Raw genomic sequence first — 21,121 nt, 5'->3', positions numbered from 1 at the left:
TGGCTTTGATGATTTGCACATGTCATGTAGGATATATATATTCAATGGATTTTGGAGATAAAAGTTGGATGAATCTCCGAAGATCCACCAATGAATATATTCATGGAGTTAATGATTTTCTTGATAAAGCATTTGAACGAGCTTCCCAAGGAAATGAAATATTATGTCCTTGTAAGAAGTGCTTTAATAGTAATTGGCATTGTCGAGATATGGTAGAGGGTCACTTAATTTGTCATGGATTTGTTCATGGATACACCAAATGGGTTTTTCATAGAGAAGGATTTTCCTCAAGAAATACGCCACATCCAACCAATGATGAAGAACCTTCCAACATGAATGATGATATTGATAGACTACTTCATAATACTTTTAGAAATGTAGAAGATGACCATAGGCATGAAGGAGTGAGAGAGGGACCATCTAAATATGCAAAGAGATTTTCTAAATTAGTGGAGGAAGGGAAAGAAGAGTTGTATCCGGGGTGTAAGAATTTTTCTAAGTTGAGTTTTACCATCCGGTTATACTTGTTCAAATGCATTCACAAGTTGACTGATGTGGCCTTTTCAGATTTGTTGGACTTGATAAGAGAGGCATTTCTACTTGCTCAGATACCCGAGTCTTTTTACAAGGCAAAAAAGGTCATAAAAGATTTGGGTCTTCATTATGAGAAAATTCATGCTTGCACTAACGATTGCATGTTATTTTGGAATGACAATGCTAAGTTAGATAATTGCTCTGTGTGTGGAGCTTCGAGATGGAAGAATGTTCGTAATGACTTAACTAATAAGGTTACTAAAATCCCAGTGAAGGTTTTAAGGTACTTTCCTTTAAAGCCTAGGCCTCAGAGGATATTCATGTGTTCTGAAACATCTGTAGCTATGAGATGGCATGATACTGAACGACCTAAAGATGGAAATTTAAGACATCCTGCAGATGATGAAGCTTGGAAGGATTTCGATTCCTTGCATCCTGAATTTCCTAATGATGCTCGTAATGTTAGATTGGGTCTTTCAAGTGATGGTTTCAATCCATTCAGAACTATGAGCATTTCCCATAGCACATGGCCAGTTATATTAATGAACTATAATTTATCACCATGGAGTTGCATGAAGTCGAAGAATATTATGTTGTCAATGATTATTCCAGGTCCATCGTCTCGAGGAAATGATATAGATGTGTACTTGCAACCACTGATTGCGGAGTTGAAGGAACTATGGGAAGTCGGACTTGAAACATATGATGTTGTAACTAATCAAACATTTCAAATGCGTGCAGCTTTATTGTGGACAATTAGTGATTTTCCAGCTCTAGCAATGCTTTCTGGATGGAGCACTAAGGGGAGATGGGCATGCCCCACTTGTAATCATAATACTTGTTCCCAATATCTCAAACATAGTCGTACGATGTGTTACTTGGGTCATCGGGCATTTTTACCTTCCGATCATCCATTTAGAAGAGATAAAAATTCATTTAATGGTAAAGAGGAGCATAAAGTTGCACCTACTCCATTATCAGGGGTACAAGTTCTTGAAGAGCTTCGTGAATTCAATAATGTTTTGGAAAGAACAACAAGAAAAGAAAACTAAAGAATGATGGTCCATGGAAAAAAAATCCATATTTTTTGAGTTGCCGTATAGGGCAACCAACAAATTTAGGCACAATCCTGACGTGATGCACATAGAGAAGAATATTTGTGACAGTTTGCTTGGGACTTTATTGGATATACTTGGAAAGTCCAAAGATCATATAAATTCTCGCTATGACTTGTATGAAATGGGGATACGTAAAGAGCTTCAACCTGTAAAAGATTGTGCTACAGGAAATATCCATCTAGCTAAAGCTTGTTTCTCTATGAAACCATCAGAGAAAAAGGGTGTGCCTCTAATATATCAAGTCGTGTTCAAATTGAAGAGATGAAAGTATCAGGATACAAAAGTCATGATGCTCATTTCATAATGCATTACTTGCTCCAGGTTGCAGTCAGAAAAGTGTTACCCAAGAATGTATCTATGGTCTTGATTAGGTTGGGGAATTTTTTTAGAGCCATATGTAGCAAGGTTATAAGAAGAAGCGATCTTGATAAGATGAAAACAGAAATCATAGATATTGAATACGAGCTTGAAAAGATTTTTCCTCCATCTTTTTTTTATATAATGACACATTTGCCTATCCATCTAGTAGATGAAATTAAGCTTGGAGGCCCAACTCATTTGCGTTGGATGTATTCTACTGAAAGAACTATGTGTGATTTCAAGGGGCTTGTTCGTAATCGAAAAAATCCAGAAGGATCAATAGTAGAAGGTTTTTCAGCTGTAGATTGTTTGAACTTCTGTTCGATACGCCTACCTAATACGGTGAAGACAAGATTAAGTAGGTATCAAACGGAGGATGATGAGGACATTCAAACAGAGGAAGGTGATGTTTCACCTTTATTTCCTAAGACAGGTCATCCAATCGGAAGTGAGAATATAAGGAAAGACAAATCTATTATCATGGAGCAACATGAGTGGTTTGAAGCACATCGATATACTTTGTTCAATATCGGAGATGAACAAGTAGAGACATTCATCAAGTAAGATAAAATAGTAGTTTGTTTTTAAACATCATTTAGATGTTATGATAATGTATTTCAAATTTCATTTCATTTATAAATACACATTGATGAAATTACATTACATGCTTACAGGGAACATAAGAGTTTAATTGATAATCGTACTAGAGGAAATGCATGGGTAAAAGCACGGGTCCATAGTAGAGAATTTGGTGATTGGTTTAGGGACAAAGTTAAAAATATTGAAGTGTCCAATCATATAAGATGGCTAGCTAAAGGGCCTAACTTTGTGGCAAAAAGATATACTAGATATTTCATTAATGGATATCAATTTCATACGAAGATTCGGGATGCCCCTTGCAAAACTCAAAATAGTGGAGTGACTTTGTCAGCAACAACAGATAGTTTTGCTAGTGCTAGGGACCAAAATCCCGTTGATGGAATGGTTATCTATTATGGAATTATTCAGGATATCATTGAGATTGATTATTGGGGTTGCTTTAGTGTTGTACTTTTTAAATGTGATTGGTTTCATAATGAAGTCGATGAATATGGATTGACTCGGGTATACTTCAATAAAAAATGTAGTACAGATGATCCTTTTGTACTAGCATCTCAAGTGCATCAAGTTTTTTATGTGGAAGACCCAATTGAGAAAAATGTTTATTATGCAAGAAACAAAGTCCCAGTAGATTTGTATGATTTGGAGGAAGAGAGTTGTCCTAATATTGAAGAAACATTTTGGAGAGAGCCTAATGATGATATTGGTTCATCAGAAAGATTACTTGATGTAGATGTTAGATGGTCGAGAGAAGATCTCCCTGTTGATATCATCGATGTTCCTTCCATTGCACAACATTCACAAGATGTAGCAATGGAAACATCGGAAGAGGAGGATGACTTTGATGATACTGATTGGGATTGGATGGAAGCTGATGATTGACAAAAGATCTTGTGAACTTGTTCAAATACATGCTCTTCTTGTTTTTTTTTTTGTTGTAAGTAATGAATATCCTTTTGAGTTGCATCATATAAATTATGAATGTTGATTGGACTTGCTATCTCTTCTTTTTATTTCTATTAATGTGTTTTGTTTTCAAGTTATCTCTAAATTACTGCAACTTTAATAATGCACATGTGCTAAAAATTGTTGGATATGTTATGAAATCTTTCTTTGTGGTCCTTCATTTCTTGTTTTGGGATTAGTACTTTTGCTAAGTCTTTTTTCTCTCTTATTCATTTTCATTATTCTTCTTTTTGCAGTTTCTCTGAGCAATCTTCAACATCACAGTATACCAGCAAAGCACCAGGTTCTTATCTCTTTTTTAAGGTCCAAAATACCAGGTTCTTATCTCTTTATTATGATTCGTTGAATATTTCTTTGCTAATACTTCTTTACATCTTCTGTCATTTCTTTGAAATCCCATTTAGGTCATTAAGTAGCAGACTTTCAAAAGTTGGATTTCAAACTAGTTCAAGCTAGTTTTATATTTATTTTCTTCTAAGCTCTTGCTAATATGTTGTTGCTACTGCTGTTACTTAAGGGTACATTTTGTTTTCAGCTCTTTGTTTCATAAAACTGATATGATTATTAAATAGAGTTAAATATTTGGTTTCAAATTTTACAAATAAAAAATGTTATTGGTAAGACCTTGGTGAATAGTACAACTTCTGTAACTTCTGTAGTCCTATTTTTACACAGATTTGAATAGTCATGAGTCAACAAGAATCTTCAAAAAGAAACAAAAAACCAAAAAATAAGACATTCGCTAAACCAGGATCGTTATCATTCTTGGCAAATAAGAAACTGCGGTTATTGACAACAAATGAAATTGTTCAAGCTATAGAGTGCAAGAAAGGACATTTGCTTAAATTACTTGAAGTGCAACAACCAATAGCACCACAATCTGAAGCAAATAGACAATCTGTAGAGGTGCAGCCTGTTGAGGAGCAGCCTGTCGAGGAGCAGCCTGTCGAGGATCAGCCTGTCGAGGAGCTGCCTTCCGTGGATCAAGTGCAAATGAATTATGTCACTCCTCAAACAGATGATCAACTTGAAGAACAAGGTAGCATGTAAGCTTAGAAACTTATTAAATGTATCCATGATTTCTAATTATATTTCTTGTATTTTCTTATAGCTGAAGACGTTTCCACTCAAAATAAAAGAGGTAGAACTCAAATGCATAATGTACATGCCCGAAAAGAGCGTAAATTGATCCTACTGAATAGGGAAAATCAGCCTGTTAGTCCTACTGATGATGTTGTCATAGAATTAAGCAGCTTCCTAGGAACATTGGCTAGAAATGCGACTCTTTGCCCATTTGATATATTAGATTGGAGGAGCATGGACACTAAACAAGATTTATGGGATTATACCAAGGTTTATAGTTTACAATATTAAATTATTTGTAAAAGTATTTTACTTCTATTGGCTAAGCGAATGACACAAAATTATAGGAGAAATACATTATTCCTGAAGCTGCGTACAATTGGACTATGGTAATAATTCGAGAGGCTTGGAGAAGACATAGAAGTGATTTGAAGATGACTTATTACGATCCATATGATAATGATGAAGTTCGAATGGAAAACAAGCCTGGTCATATTCCAGAATTTCAATTTAGAGAGCTCCTCAAATATTGGAAGTCTGAAAAATTCAAGGTAAAAATGTAGTTTAGAATATCAAATTTTCAGCTTACTCATTTTGTGGTCTCTTTTGTGATATCGTTGCTGCTTCTGCTTTATTTTTCTTTTACTTTCTCTTTTCTGTTGTAATATGTTACAGCTTCTTTCTTCATTTGTGTGGAAGTCACAATTAAAACAACTTGTTTACAAGACACATTATTGATTCGCTCATGTTGTGAGTTTGAAAATTGTTACAGCCTTCCAAATCTGTTTACTCACTCTTTTTATTCAGTTGGACTTGTTGAAAAAGAAATATTGAGATAATGACCTCGTCTACTACAATATATAGCACTAATATGCCTTCAATTAACATTATTGATTCACTTCTTTGCAGAAAATGTCTGAAACAAATACTAAGAATCGAAAAAAGCTAATGAATCCACACACTGCTGGCAAAAAGAGTTTCGCTTTAGTCCATAATAAGCTGGTGTGTTCTCTTATTTACTGTCTAGTATTAACATGGCATTTAAACAAGTTTTGATACACATTGCAATGTGACTAGGAGAAAGAAAAGGAGACAGTATCATCTAAGGATCTCTTTGTGGTTACAAGAACAAGAAAACCCGGGCGTTTGTACAAGGCTTCGAATGAAAATACTACTAGTAAAATTGTATAAGTACTGTCTATTTTCAATTTTTAAATTGAGATCAGTTATTTATTTTAAATTTTAATTTATAAGATTGTGTTTGTTGGATATGCTTTTGTAGGCTGAAATGGAGGAAATTGAAAAACAAATGAGCACAAATGACCAGTATGTTGATGCATTTTCAACCGTCATGGGTCCTGAACATCTGGGACGCCTAAGACTATATGGAGTAGGAGTTACAAAGACTAGTTTGAAAAAAAAAATTGGCAATTCGGAATCAACTTTTAATGCAACAACTGATGAAATGCAGCAAATGCAAGAAAGGATGCAGAAAATGGAGAAACAAATGGAGGAACAAAAGTAAACTGTTCGACAAGAAGTTATTGCAGATGTAATTGCACAACTCAAGCATGCGGGATTAATTGATCCTAACATACTGGCAGCATTGTCCATTCCTTCACCAAGTAAATCTACTTTTGTTCAAGGGGCTGAGCAAGGTTGGTGTCGCTAATCTATGTTTTGAGTGTTTCTTCTTCTTCTTTATGTTTCTCTTGCAACTCTATTTCCTTTCTCTGTTGCGACTTTGTTTATTTTTCTATTGCGACTCTTTTTTTTTTGCTCTTCTTCATTTTCCTATTGATGGTGATAGGGAGGGTTAAACCAAAGACCTTCCATGAGTTACTATAGTCTAGTACAATTTACGTTGGAGGTTCAGTTGGTGACTTTCTTTGCCTGCTCAATGCAGATGTGGGCATTGTGCAGATTATTTTTGTGCAGATTATGCTGAATTGTACAGATTATTGTAGTGAAGTTTTTAGAGTCCTAGCCAAAATCTGCAGAATTTTTTGAATGTGCTCTGAAAATGTGAATGTGCTGAAAATTGCATTTTTATTTTGAAGTGTCATGTACTAAATTGTGGAGCTTATTTGTGGTGAAATTGTGCTGAAACAACACAACTTAAACCTATCCAAAAAGAATTTTACACATAGAATAGTCTGCTTGAATGGCTTTTTTCAATTCCATCTTTCAGAAACTCTTTTAGATTTCTCAAGAACTGAGCTTGTTCACTTGTACCTTTTATGTTTTCATCACCAGTAAAAGATTGCCATTCTATCCACTTGTGAGCTATAACTTCACAAATACCTTCTGCGATGTTTAGGGACAGCCCCTCATACACTATATATCATAGAGAAAAAGACAGATTTATTAAGAATGTTGTTCATTAGTTTATTTTCCATTATTTGTAGTTTAAATTAGACAAAACCAACTATAGATTATAGTAGAAAGCTGGAAAGCATCTTGGATCTTCATCCAAGTGTGCATCATTTCATGAGCCAAAGTTGCTCCCAAGTCTAACCTGTTTACAAAGACTAGTTATGCATACCATAAAATTTAAGTGGGGAACTTGTTTCAACCTTACATATCCCCTCTTAAAGACTGGAAGTAAATTATCTTTGGAAAAACATAGACATCATCAATCCCAATTTAGGTGACATAGTGGGATGAGTAACATGAAAGAACCTACTACTTAAGGCAAGAACAATAACTGTAAATGGTTGTTAATAGTGCAGATTTTTTGATAGATTCTTTGAATCCCGAAATATGTTGTGTTTAATGCAAATGAGAGATGCATCTACTATTCTAAATTAGTTGCACTTCTTCAACTGGCCATACTATATATATACTCTAGGATATGTTCATCAGAAGTGGCATCTTGTGATTGTTTATCACATGAAATATGAAAATACAGATTCTTTTTATATTTTAAGTATATAGCTTGTAGAAAAACCTATTGGGTATCATACCAATAAATTAGTCAAACCCATTTTTTCTAAATCATGGCTTCCTTTGGCCAACCTGGGCAGCTGCTGGTAGGTGTAATTGTTGTAGAATGTCGGACCATTTAGATAGGAAGTCAGTTGTACAGTTTGCCTCTCTATATATGTGATTGCACTTTAAGATTTTCAGCTGATTTGTGAGCCTTTGAAGGTCCTGAATACACTGGTGGAGTGCCGATGGAGGTTGGCTGCTATAAGCCTATACCCATGTTGTATGCACTAGTCCATCTTTATCTCTCATTAATTCTACAAACAACAACAATAAACCTAGTGTAATCCCTACTAGTGGGGTCTAGGGAGTGTAGGAGACAAACCTTACCCCTATCTTTGTAGGGTAGAGAGTATCTACTAAACTAAAAGTATTCCTGACAGGCACCAGATTTAATGTAATAGTAAAAACAACAACTAAACCTTAATTTGCACTAGTTGTCACTGTCCATATGGTTCCTTTGCTTCCATTATCTTTTATTATTAGCTAGAAGTCATGAACATTACCAGTTTGGTGTTTCTTTTATTCCTTTGTTCTCTGGTTTGGTAACAAAACAGAGAGAACTAGCTGAAGGTAGTTGTTCTGGTTGGAGGGGCCGGGATGTATGGTATTCTTTACACCGTCTCCAGTTGGGATGAGATACATGCATTCATTTTGGGATTATAGACTTCCAACTCCCCAAGCTGAATCATCTATGGCAGCAATGAAGTTGCAGAAAAGTTTGAGATTAGTCCATACTCCATATATATAGTTTAATGTTATTTGAGTTTGTTGAATATTATATGTATGTCTTAGATATAGAGTAATAACTTTGTAATATATGATTACTGTGGAGCCATTAAGCTTTTACGAAAAAATTGCTAAATTATTTATATTTTTTCTAATTGTATGTAGGTGATGAAATCGAAGAAGGCGATGAAAGCAGTAGTAAAGACTTGACATAGAAGCTGAAATATTGTTAATGTTAACTTTACTGGTGTTCTAGAAATCTTTTATTTTTGAAGATTGAAAACTGTGTGGTGCATGCTTGTGTTTCACCTTTTTTGAATGGTAAAAAAATATTTGTATATATATTTTGGTTTTATGGATCTTGAATTATAATTTTGATAATGAACATTTCTTCTCGTGAACGATTTATGTGTATTTTATGTTATAAAATTACTGCAATAGCTCAATAATATAATATTTATGGAAGTGCACCAATAGTATATATATATATACACACACACACGTTGCAATAGCTTAATAACAATTGTTGCAGAAAGTAAGAATTGTTGCAGTACCCTGTAATAACTGTTGCATTACCATGTAATAGCTATCGCATTACTCTGTAATAACCGTTGCATTACCCTATAACAATCGTCGCAATAAAATGAACTGGTTTTTGAATAGAAAGAAAAACTGTAGCCATAGCCTCAAAAGAACTGATGCATAAAACTCTTTTCCAATGGTTTATAACCGTAGCAATACAACACTAAGTGTTGGCAACTTATTTAAATTAAAACCGTGGCAATAGGTCTATCTACTGCTACGGTTTTTTGAACAGTCGCACATAACCGTAGCAACAGATTTATTGCTACGTGATCTATTGTAGCGGTTGCTTTAACCGTGGCGTTAGACCAATGGCTACGGTAGGAAAGTCGATTGCAATGGTACATGAACTATGGCAATAGATCAAACTTCTAGTAGTGCACATTTTGCACAAGTAGGTCTAACAACATAAGAACCACCTCCACTACCACCTTGTGGCTTTGGAGTAGGCACCCCCTCTTTGTTGCCTTAGGAGTGCTAGAAGTGCCTTGATTAGAAAACCTCTTCTTAAACCTTGGTTTTCCTTCAACCTCAAATCTACCCTTAGACGAATTACCATCATCAACTCTTACCCTTTTTATTTCTCTACCCACTCGCTTGAGCTTTAGTTCCTCAATTTGTTCGTCACGAACCATCAGACGGGAGATGTTCATGGTTGGAATAAGCATTGCTAACCTACATTTATTCACCACAAGATCGGATATCCCCATAACAAATTTATTTATTTTAGCCCTAGAGTCCGCCACCAAGGTTGGGGCATATTTAGACAAATGTGTGAACTTGAGGCTATATTCCTTCACACTCATACCTCCTTGGTGGAGGTTGATGAATTCTTGCATTTTCCTCACCCTTAGCTCTAGGGGGAAAAACCTATCAACGAAGGCCTCCTTGAACACTCCCCAAATCAATCTGGCCCGCTCTAATGGACCTCTCTTCCTTCCATTGCTCATGCCACACTTGAGTCAAGTCCTTGAGTTGGTAGGAGGCTAGTTCGTCTTTCTCTCTTGGAGACACTACCATTGCTTCAAGCATCTAGTACACCTCCTCAATGAACCCTTGTGGGTCTTCATCCACTTTGGAGCCATAGAAGGTAGGGGGATTCATTCTAGTGAAATCCCTAATTCTTGAAGCGGTAGTACTTGCATTGGTTCACTTGGACCCTAGAATCTCTAGTTACTTGAGCCGTTAGAGCATGAGTTAAGGTTTGGAGAGACGTTCTTATCTCTACATTAGTCATGGCCCCCTCACCAATAGGAGCTTGAGGATTTTGAGGCCATTGAGGATCTTGGGGAGGTACTCTCTCATCATTAGCAATCTCCTCTTCCATTCTTCTTACGGTCGTTCTTGTTGAATTCATATTCCTATATGTACAAGAAAAAGGTCAGGAAAAAGGACTTCATAGAGTTAAAACGCTTAGGAACGACTAATGAATAAACCAAGAAGTGAAAAATTCCTAAGCATCTTATAGCCTCTCAATCATAAGTGTGGCACGCTTCACACTTATGGACAATACTCTACTAGAAGTGGTTCATGAGACATCATCCTAGAATCATTCTAAACCTTAAGCTTTGATACCATGTTTGTCAAGGCCGGAGAGCACCCCCTAGTCATATCACGGCGTACTTGAACCCAAAGGGGTCTTATACAATCCCTTAGCTTTCATCATCGCATAAAGACATATAAAAATACAGAAATATTTAAAACTTTTACAATGGAAGTCAACTTCTTTCATATAAGAAAATGGGAACTAGACTTGTCTCAATCACCATCTAAACATAAGAGTACAAATAGGGTCAATCCCTTTGCATCAATAAGTCTCCAAAATAGGAAATACAACATAGTCTAGAACATAGGAAGTAAACTAGTGACTAGAATCAATAGCAACTTGTCCCTGAATTTGAGGACTCACCAAGCCTAGGGAATAGTCGACCCAAACTTCACTTTCAAGGAAGTAGTATATATCAACGACTGCAACCTACACTCATGGTAAAGTAGAAAATATGGTTTAGCATAATTAATTGTACTAAGTATGGATACCATGCACAAAATCCTTAAAACATGCATAAAAGGGACATTTAGTCCAAAACATGCCTTTATCAAGTTTAGAAACCATTATGCACATTTATGAAGAAACATAAACCAATACAACACATAAGCAACCCAAAGCCACACTTATGCAATGCAAGGGTAAAGTCCCATTACCCTACCCAATGCTAAGTATCACATTTAGGTCACCAACAACATACATATCTTACCATAGTCATAGTCAACATACATAAGAGTGAAGAAATTAATATTCCATAACATTCATATATACCTTTTTTCATACATAGTTCATAAGTCATCATAACATTATACCATAAGAGAACCTAACCACAGCCCCTCTTAGAGTCTACTTGTGCAATGTATAAGTGAAGTCCCATACCCCCACTCACATTAAGTAGTACCCCTTAAGAAGTCCTAGTTAGAGTCCATGACCTTACCATAGTTCATAGTCACATTATTTAGGAAAGACTTGCAATAACCGACATAGACCATGTGAGCTACATGGAATCCGGTGTTCTACCCTCACACCGAAAAGAGGTGTTCTACTTGCCTAAGGTAGAACTAACATAATAGCTTCTAAGTGGATCAACTAGCTAAGACCTATGTGGGCACATAGTTATGGGATAAGGAGATTGCTACAAGAAACACCGAACTGGCTATGCGTAGAAGGTTTCCATCTCATGAGATATCATACATTGGGAGGCCGGACTTGTTAAACGTATAAGCCCCCATCAGACTTACATGTCCTCTCGGTACTGCGCATTATTCCCTTTTAGAGTCATAATTAGCCTTTGCATAAATTCATAGCCACATTGATTAGGCACTCATGCCAACATATCATCATAATAGCTCATAGGTTCCTTATGTGACAATGCTCCTTTCACTTTAGAAACAATAGAATGTGAGTAAACCTTTCACATTATCATCGTATTGTGATCATGAGGATGTTCTTTCAATCACTCAAGAAGTTTACCATAATCATACACACATACATACATGATCAAGTGTATAGGGTATAGGGTAATATGATCTTGTCATCAACACCACAACCATACAATAGATATTAAATCATTACTATCTAAGTAATTGAGTTCTCACAAACAATTCCCATAAAGAGACATAACCTTCATACCTTTGCCATTCGAGGGACTTGAAATCACAATCAACCCAACTTTATACAATTACTACATAATATAGAAGGAATTCATGATTCAATAGCTTAATCAACATAAACATCTTCAATTGACACATTCACAACATCATCCAACCCACAATATCAATTCAAGATCTATCAACATGGGGAACACATGCGCCTATGGGGAATTATCATTATAAACATCAATTCTCCATAAAAATATTCATAATTCGTCATAAACAATCATAATTAATGAATGAAAATGTTTTGGAAAGAAGACCTATGTTATGGAATGAAAACCCTAGAAATTGGGGGAAATTTGACAACTTGAAAACATATTTGAACGGGATCCTTGGCTGATAGCTACCCAAGGATGAAAAGCAACCATACCCCAACTATGAAACTCCAAGAAATTTGGGGAAGAACCTTGAAACCCTAGCTCCAATGTCTTCTTCTTATTCTTGAGTCTACAGAGAGAATTTTAGAGAGAAGTGGGAGGTTTTTTATTTCAATTGGGTGTTTGTGAAAAATGACTAAGACTTCTGAAATTAGACTTAAAACCAATATATATTTTCCCCCTAAAGTACCCAAAACACCCCCACTTAAATTGGACTAAAAAGGAAATGACCTAAAAGTCCCTCATTTTCGTAAACCCGTCCATGTTCACGAGCCACACTTCACGAGCCGTCTCGGTGAACACGGCCCGTGGTGGTACCCATGATCCCTTAGGAAATAACTCCCATAAGTGTGCCAATACCCCACGAGGCCAAGGCATGGCCACGAGACCTCTTACGATCCGTGGTCATGACCACGAGTCGTGGTGGAGGTCGTGGTCTTAAGGCCATGGCAAGGCCCTCCATTCCTTGCCTTCACATGCTAAGGCATGTTCACGAGCCACCCTCCCCCTCGTCAAGTGCACCACAGCCCGTTATGGTGTCCGTGGTGCCTTAGGAAGTAGTTCCTCTAAAATGTTCCAACTCCTTAAAAACTAAGGGAGTCTCACTCCCACCTTCACGAGTCGTGAAGTGGACCATGACTCGTGGTCCGTCTCATAGAGGTTTGGGCAGTGTGTAGGACACTAGGAGGCTTCCCTCCCTTTGCCAAGACAACTCCATGAAGCCTCTCACTGGTTGTGTTCATGACCATGAGCCATGGTGGTGGCTGTGGAGTTTGAGGCAGTAGCTCCAAGTTTGGTGCAGCCTTGGCTTGCCCCTTTCTGCTTGGCACTTCTCCCTTAGGCCTTGGCTCCTAAACCCCCCATATCATGATTTGATGGTCTACTAACTTAGGGGAAATCATTTGTAGCTTTTGACCTTACGTTTAGGCTCTAGTTTAACCTACGAATTTTTTGGGTTGTTACAATAATAATCATCACTCCAGCATTGATATGGCACCATTTGAGGCACTTTATGGTAGGAATGTAGATTACCCATATGATGGTTTCAAGCTGGAGATGTGAAACCTTTGGGGATTGATTTAGTGAAGGATGCTCAAGATAAGGTAAGGAGTACTATGCTTTTAGCAGCCCAGAGTAGACAAAAAAAAGTATGTGGATCCTTAGGTAAGAGATATGGCATTTCATACCGGTGAGAATGTTCTTCTTATAGTATCACCCATGAAAGGGGTGATGAAATTTGGCAAGAAGGACAAACTAAGTCTGCGATACAAGGTCCCTTTGAGGTTCTCAAATGTGTAGGGCCAGTGGCGTATAGATTGGTTATACCTCCTAACCTATCGGGAGTTCATCCAGTATTTCATGTGTCCATGTTGAAGAGATATCATGGTGACGGAGATTACATCATTAAGTGGGTCTCAATTGTGTTAAACAAGGACCTCCAATATGAGGAGGAATCGATTGTAATTCTTGATCATGATGTGCATAAGCTGAGGACAAAGGAGATTAGTTCCGTGAAGGTTCAATGGAAGCATCTTCCAGTTGAAGAAGCTACTTGGAAACCGAAAAGGACATGCGAGACAAGTATCCCCAATTGTTCATCGATTCAGGTACTACTTTATATATTCTTTCCTTAGCCTATTTTTCCTAAATATGTCACTCATGGACGAGTGATGGGTAAATTGTTATTTATTGTAACGACCGGTTCCCATAATTATAGAAAAGCCAACGGGGAAAATTTTTGTGCCGAAAAACATTTTCGTAGTAACTTGGGATTTCCCAACCTAGTCCAAATTTGGATGAAATCAAAGTCAGTGAGGTCTAGGGTAATCTTGTATAAATTTGGGCAATTTATTTATGATTATTATTACATGAGTAGATAGCTAAGACGTTAAGGAACCAGTACGGCTTTATGGAATTGAATTCGGGCGAGTAGAACTCCCGAAACTGATATTGGCGTGAACGGGTAGTTCCTGAGTGTCATTGGTTAAAGGTGTGTTGTGAAATGGGGTTTCTGAATTCTCTATTTTGCTCACTGGTTCCGTGCAGGCTGGCAGGATTTTTGCCGCCAGGGCGAGGTCGCTGTAGCGGGATTAGGCCCGCCATGGTGGGGCAGATGCGACTTAAGTCAAAAATAAAACCCCAAAAATGTTTTATTCTGTACTTTTCGACTTTGAGAGCTAGGAGACGACCCTTGAAGAGTTCTTGATCATTTTTCACCATTTTTTAGGCTAAATGTAAGGTAAACTCCTCGAATCAATTTTTTGATCCATAAAACGTAATCTAATGAGTAATTATCAATGAAGGACGGTTTTGATTTGGAAATTATGGCGGAAGCAGCCCTAATTAGGGAATTGGGATCATGGGTTTGATCTAGGGTTGATAGAATTGTTGGTAATTCGGGTAATTAGTTATTGTTTATTGGTTCCTGTATTATATTAAATGTTTGTAGACAAAGAACAAGAGGAACGAGTCCGGAAAGGGAAGAATAACGTTTCAAAGGGGATTCAAGTTTTCTTTGAGGTAGGTGATTGTTGTGATTTCATATTGTGTGATGCATGTTTGTTCTTGCTTCATTATAATACATGTATGTATGCGAATGTTGCATTATTGATCACACTAATTGTGAATTGAGGATAGATGAATGATGAATGCCATAAATCATGACTTGTTTGTATGATTTTTGAGAATATACTTGTGATTGTGATTGTGGCTTGTTGAATGGATCAGGTGTTGCGTTCTAACACACTAACTTGGATCGATTGCTACATTCTGGAATAAATATGGGATCGGTTGCCACGTTCCGGCATAAACATTGGATCGGGTACCACGTTACGGTATGCTAACATTTTGGGTATGGGTTCTATTAGAGGACCATTGACTTCACATAATTGTGTAATTTGAGAATTGTGAACTTGATCGTTATTCATAAATGATATTGATATTGTATATGTTTGGTGTATGCATGCTATTATTATGTCGTAATGTCTTATGTATGTTGCACTTATTGGGATAGTTGCGTGATCCTACCAGTACACTGTGGTTGTGTACTGATACTGCACTTGCTCTTTCTTTGTTGAGTACAGTGCATCTTCAGGCGGCTATTGATAGACCTCGCTTAGAAGATCTTTAATCGCTTCAAATTCATAGGTGAGCCAATTCTTCCGGGCTGCCATGAGTTCTCTTTTCTGTCTATGTCGACATTTCAGACTTAGACTTTCTAGTTAGGTATTAGTACATTAGTTTGGGGTTGTAACCTTTCTTGTTAGACTTATGGACCTAGTTAGCGTTTTGGTTCATTGACTTTCAGTTTCTAGGCATTTACTTCTACAATTCATTGTTAGATCTTTTGGAAGTTAATGGGAACTTCAGTATTTAGTCATTTAAAATTGCTTCTGTAACTTTAAAAGCTTTAGTATTTTGATTAAGTTGGTTAGCTAATTAGTATCAATGGTTCTCCCACTGCAGGGTTAGTGTGGGTGCCAATCACGATGGTTTGGGTTGTGACACTTTCTGATAAGGCACAATAAACATTTGTTCACACCACCCTTTGTTGTCTATAAATAAAAGGATTTCTTCTCATTTTAAACAACGAAAATTATGAACCTCCTCTTCTTCTTCTTCACAATTAAATACTTGTCTACTTTGGTCATGTTTAGTGGCTCACTGTCACCATTGCTTATGTTACAGATCCTGGTATGTATTTTTACAGTCATTAATTTATTCTTATGTTATTAAGGATAAATGATAAAATATAATAATTTTTATTTTCTTTTACATTAGTAATGTTTGTTACGATGGAATTTTGTATGTAAGATAATATATTGTTTTAGTTTTAATGACTGATAGGTTTTAAGTATTATTTTATAAATTCCATGATATTAAACTTTTGCATGAAGCGCGGGTAGTTTTACTAGTTACTTAATATATATAAGCTCACATGATTGACTTAATCTTAAATTTCATAGTAAATTAACAATTATAAAAAGGTTAGGCATCTACTCTCTACACTCCTCCCTCTCCCGACCCTTCACCTCCTATCTTTCTTTTTTTTTTCTATTTGGATCTTGTCCACCATTTTATGTTTTTTAAAATTTATGCCAAACAAGAGAGAGAAAAAAGGAGGAAAATAATGATGCATTCATATAGAAATAATTAGTTCAATAAAAGATGACTTAATTAAGCAAATATGTACAAATATTACATTTCTTTTGTGCGTACCCAAAAATAAAAATAAAAGAATAAAAATAATCATTTCTCTTATCCCCACCCTCATCCCATCATGACAATAATACTAATTAAAAGAATATAAATATGTGCGTTCATTTCAAGTTTGTGTCCCGGATATCCTAATTAAGAATAAGAGATTACAAATAGGAATAAAAGAGAAAATGAACAAGACAATTGGATAATTGAGAGAAAATTTTATATTAATGAAAATAATAATCTTTGTAGATGGACAATCAGTCGTGGTAAGTATGAATTTTAGTTGGATCCCCATTTATGAGTTGAGTTACGTTATAATAAATTGAGGTTGATTAAAAATAGGCCAATAGGAACATATCATGAAATTAATTATTTTTTCAATATTATTTTCAAGTGTATCGGGTCAAAATATGAATCATAATTGGTTTTTATAGAAAAAATAGAATTTTTAAAAATATCATTTTAATTATTTATTTGAGAAGGGTTTAAATTTGGACCAATCACATTAAGCAATATAATAAATAACTATTTAATAATTTTACATTAAGGGAGCTATTAAAAATAAGGGCAAATATGAGACAAAGGATTAACATCGAGTGTATTATTGAGCCGAAAGGTGGACGTCGGTGGTATTTTAGGACCGATAGGTGAATGGAGGGTAATTTTGTACCAAATCAAATACTTGAGGGGCATTTTAGACCCTTCTCCATTTTTTCAATTCTTCTTTAACACGAACCAGGACCCTATCTAACTGAGAACATTGCAAGATTCACCTCAGAAGTACTTAGTTTATTCTCAAGTTCAAGCTGTAGACTATTAGCCTCATATTTTCATTTTGAACTACCTTTAGGCACCCTTTTTAACTTTTCTTTGAGTTCTAGATTTTCAGCTTCTAGAACTGCCATTTATTTTTCCATTTTAGACTAAAGCAAATTTTCCATACTGAAAAATATCTAGGTTGTTGTTTAAGAGGTCCTTTTCACTGGTCAACTTATTAATTGATTCAATCAACACATAAGCTAGACTTCTCAGTTTTTAAATGGAATAAATATTTAAATTTTGTTTAATATCAGAGAGAGTTACCTCTACACCAACCTCATCGTCTTCAGATGTTTCCATGAAAGCAATCATAGAATTAAAGACATCTTCATCATCCTTTACAGTGAGCATGGAAGCATCCTCTGAATGTTCAAATTCCTCTTAGCCACTGGAGAAGTTTTCCTAGACAACAAGAGCCTTTTTCACTACATAGCCAGCCGCAAATCGTCTTTTTCACTTATCACTGACCTGGTCCCTTCGCTTGTCTTTTTCATCTCCATATTTGACACAGTCTTTGTATTCTAACTTGTGCAGAGGGTAATTTCTAATAAAATGCCCTAGTTTACCACACTTGTGACACAAGTCAATAGCATTAGCGGACTTTCTTGAGTTTTCTTTCTTCATAAATCCGCCGTGCGTTCTCACAATCTCTTGAAATATGTGAGTTAAGTAGGCCATGTCCACATGTTCTTCATAGATATCATTTTGAGAAACTTTGAGAACTAGAGATTTGTCCTTTTTTACTTCCTTCTTGGAAAAATCTTGTTGCTTTTTCAACTCGTCTGTTAGAAGATTCCCAGTCAGCTCATCCATTGTAAGGATCTTCAGGTCCTTTGCTTCATTAATATAATCCACTTGACAGTTTCAAGACTTGGGAAGAATTCGGAGTACCTTGCTGACATGTTTACTTAGATGAATTGGTTTTGCCAGGAAAGACTTGAACTAATCTAATTCTTTTATAACTGAGGAATAGATCTAACAGTGAATAAGCACATTACTATTTTCTTTAATAATAACTAAGAATGAAAGATAACTCTATCAGCTCCCTTATTGCTTATGAGAAATATTTCTTGACAAAATGACTTTTGTTGTGTGATTTTTTTGGAATACAAAACTAAGGTTATGACATTTGTGAAGAGACTATTATAGTATGGAAAAAAACCTCAAAGCAATGCCATTGGCTGAGAGTATTGCTCCTCTGCAGATGCGCACCAACCACTGCATTAGTGGCAGTGGTTGCACCTTTTTACAGTTGTGTTTTTCACGTAACTGGACTCTTAGTCTTTCATGGGATCGTTCCCCTTTTATATCCCATAGTTTGTTAAATAAAAAACTTTGGTGTACCTCTGGAACAACAAATATTTTCTTCAACCATATTTTCAAATATTCTGAAGTAATAGATATTTCAGGTCATATCTAGCCAAGTAAATCCATCATATTTCTACGTGAATTTATAAAATAAGGGATAAAGTCTTGAGTTCTTGATAATTAATTTGTCCAACTTTAATTCACTTTTCCATGTCAAATAAGACTGGTGGCTTGACTAGCCTTTGAAACCTTTAATAATATACGTAACAATATGGAAAATTAACTATCCATCATCACCACCACCACCACTAGAGGGAAAACCAATAGAGCACTTATGTGGACTATGCTTGTCGCAGTAATATATCACATATGGAAAGCTAGAAACAAAGCAATATGGTGCTACAAAATACCAAGACCCCAAGTGATATACCATAAATTCCAGTAGGAATGAAAGTAAGAAACATGTATAGTGCAACAAAGAAACACACTAATATAGATATGATATGGATAAACGAAATACTAGACATAGTTGATGAATAGATGACATAGGAGTTGGAATGGGCAGACTTAACCTCTTAATGAGGCTTCCATCTGTTTTCTTTTTTATATTTTAGTTACAACACTTGTAATCTAGAAGAAAGACTTGGTAATTTGAATAATACAGTTTGTTCGACCAAAAAAAAACTATCCACCAACAACCTATTAATAGTGTATTGATGTTTTAAGTATCTTACAAACGTTCCATCATTTATTTCAACAGCCCAGTAAAAAATTTAGCCACTCATAGTAATGATAAGACAAACTATAAAAATGGAGTGTATAAAACTGGTGAAAGGAGAGGTCTCCTTCATAGAAACCTATAAGGTCACAAAAACAAATCATCTAACCCAAAATATTCTTAAGACTTACAAAATTTCTTTGTTAAAAGCATCAAAGGTGTCGTGATTTCTCGCCATATCACTTAGAAATATATTATCTGGAAAAGTTATTATTCTTCAAACACTCCACTAACTTAACATATCTTATCACTTAGAGAAATAATAATCCTAAAATTTAAAACTACTAGACATAACCACTGCATCTATAGCTACAGAGCATCAACAACATTTTTTTTCTCTTTCCTTTCTATATGTGTTTGTTACTTATATAAGGTCACATTTATGAACCTCTACTTCCCTACCTGCTTTGATAGCCAACCTCATAATTGTGAGTAGGAGGCGAGCTTTCAAAACCTCAAGATTTTGTTAACTTTAGCTCCTATCTTGACCATACCTATGAAAGTGAAGGCTTTACTGTGTATTGTGATGATTCAAAAAATACATTGGTTGTGTCTTAATGTAGAATGGTAATGTAATTACATATGATATGTGACAATTAAAAAACCATGAGAAAAACTGCCCTAGTCATGACCTGTAGTTGAAAGTACTAGCATTGCTTTTAAGATTTGGAGGCATTATCTCTATAGAGTATTTTGTGAGAGTTTCATACACTACTGCATCCTAGGGAATATATTCAACCATAAGGACTTGAAAATAAGAAAGCCAAGGTGGTCGGAGCTACCCAAGGATTATGAAATGATGATCCTTTCCCTGATGGGAAAGGCCAACATATTGGTAGATGCCTTAAGTAGAAAAGTAAGTGAGTATTGGCAGCCTTGCTTTGTTACTACTGGAGGGGTTTCCTTTGGTAATTGATCTCATATGTTAGTAAATAACTTCGTGAGGCTTGGCATTTCTAAGTAGGTAAGAGTTCTCACTTGAAGCAAAATCACTCTTGGTTGAATAGATTAAGGCCACACTGTTTAAAGATGCAAAATTATGCACGAGTCAAGATAATGTTTTTATAGGTGGAGCAAAGAAGACGATTAAAGGCCAAGAGGGCATTTTGAGGATTAGGGTCAGATTTGTGTTTCCAGAGTTAATGATTTGATTAGGTTGATCATGGAATAGCTCATATTTCTGTGTAATCTATTCATCTTGGAGTGGAAAAGATGCACAATGACTTGAACCAACACTATTGTTGGCACTATATGATGAAGTAGGACATCATGGATTTTTTGTGAAGTGTTTGAATTGCCAACTTGTAAAGTATAAGTACCAAAGACCAGGTTATAAAACTCAAAGGATTCCTATATCTAAGTAGAAGTAGGAGTGCTTTTCTTTGGACTTTTACTTGGGTTGCCTTAGACGTTGAGGAAGGTTTACGCTGCTTTGATCATCATGGCCATTTTGTTCTTGTATCCAAAAGTTGTTT

At 35.8% G+C, this 21,121-nt stretch overlaps 1 protein-coding gene and 1 pseudogene across 1 annotated transcript; both read left to right on the top strand.

Annotated features, from left to right (window-relative positions):
- The first annotated feature begins 209 nt into the window (after nt 1-209).
- LOC125863714 (uncharacterized) lies at nt 210-1,586 on the top strand. Its single transcript, XM_049543740.1, has one exon. The coding sequence runs from the start codon at nt 210-212 to the stop codon at nt 1,584-1,586; it is 1,377 nt and encodes a 458-aa protein (XP_049399697.1).
- Nucleotides 1,587-5,573: 3,987 nt separating this feature from the next.
- Nucleotides 5,574-8,593, top strand: LOC125865993 (uncharacterized; annotated as a pseudogene).
- The last annotated feature ends 12,528 nt before the right edge of the window (nt 8,594-21,121 follow it).

Source organism: Solanum stenotomum, chromosome 5 (genome assembly GCF_019186545.1).
Source record: "Solanum stenotomum isolate F172 chromosome 5, ASM1918654v1, whole genome shotgun sequence".
NCBI lineage: Eukaryota > Viridiplantae > Streptophyta > Magnoliopsida > Solanales > Solanaceae > Solanum > Solanum stenotomum.
Note: the sequence above shows the minus strand (reverse complement) of the source record. Positions and strands in the feature narration are given on the sequence as shown.

Coding starts and splice junctions, on each gene's coding strand:
- LOC125863714 (XM_049543740.1), top strand. CDS start 210: ATGGTAGAGGGTCACTTAATTTGTCATGGATTTGTTCATGGATACACC.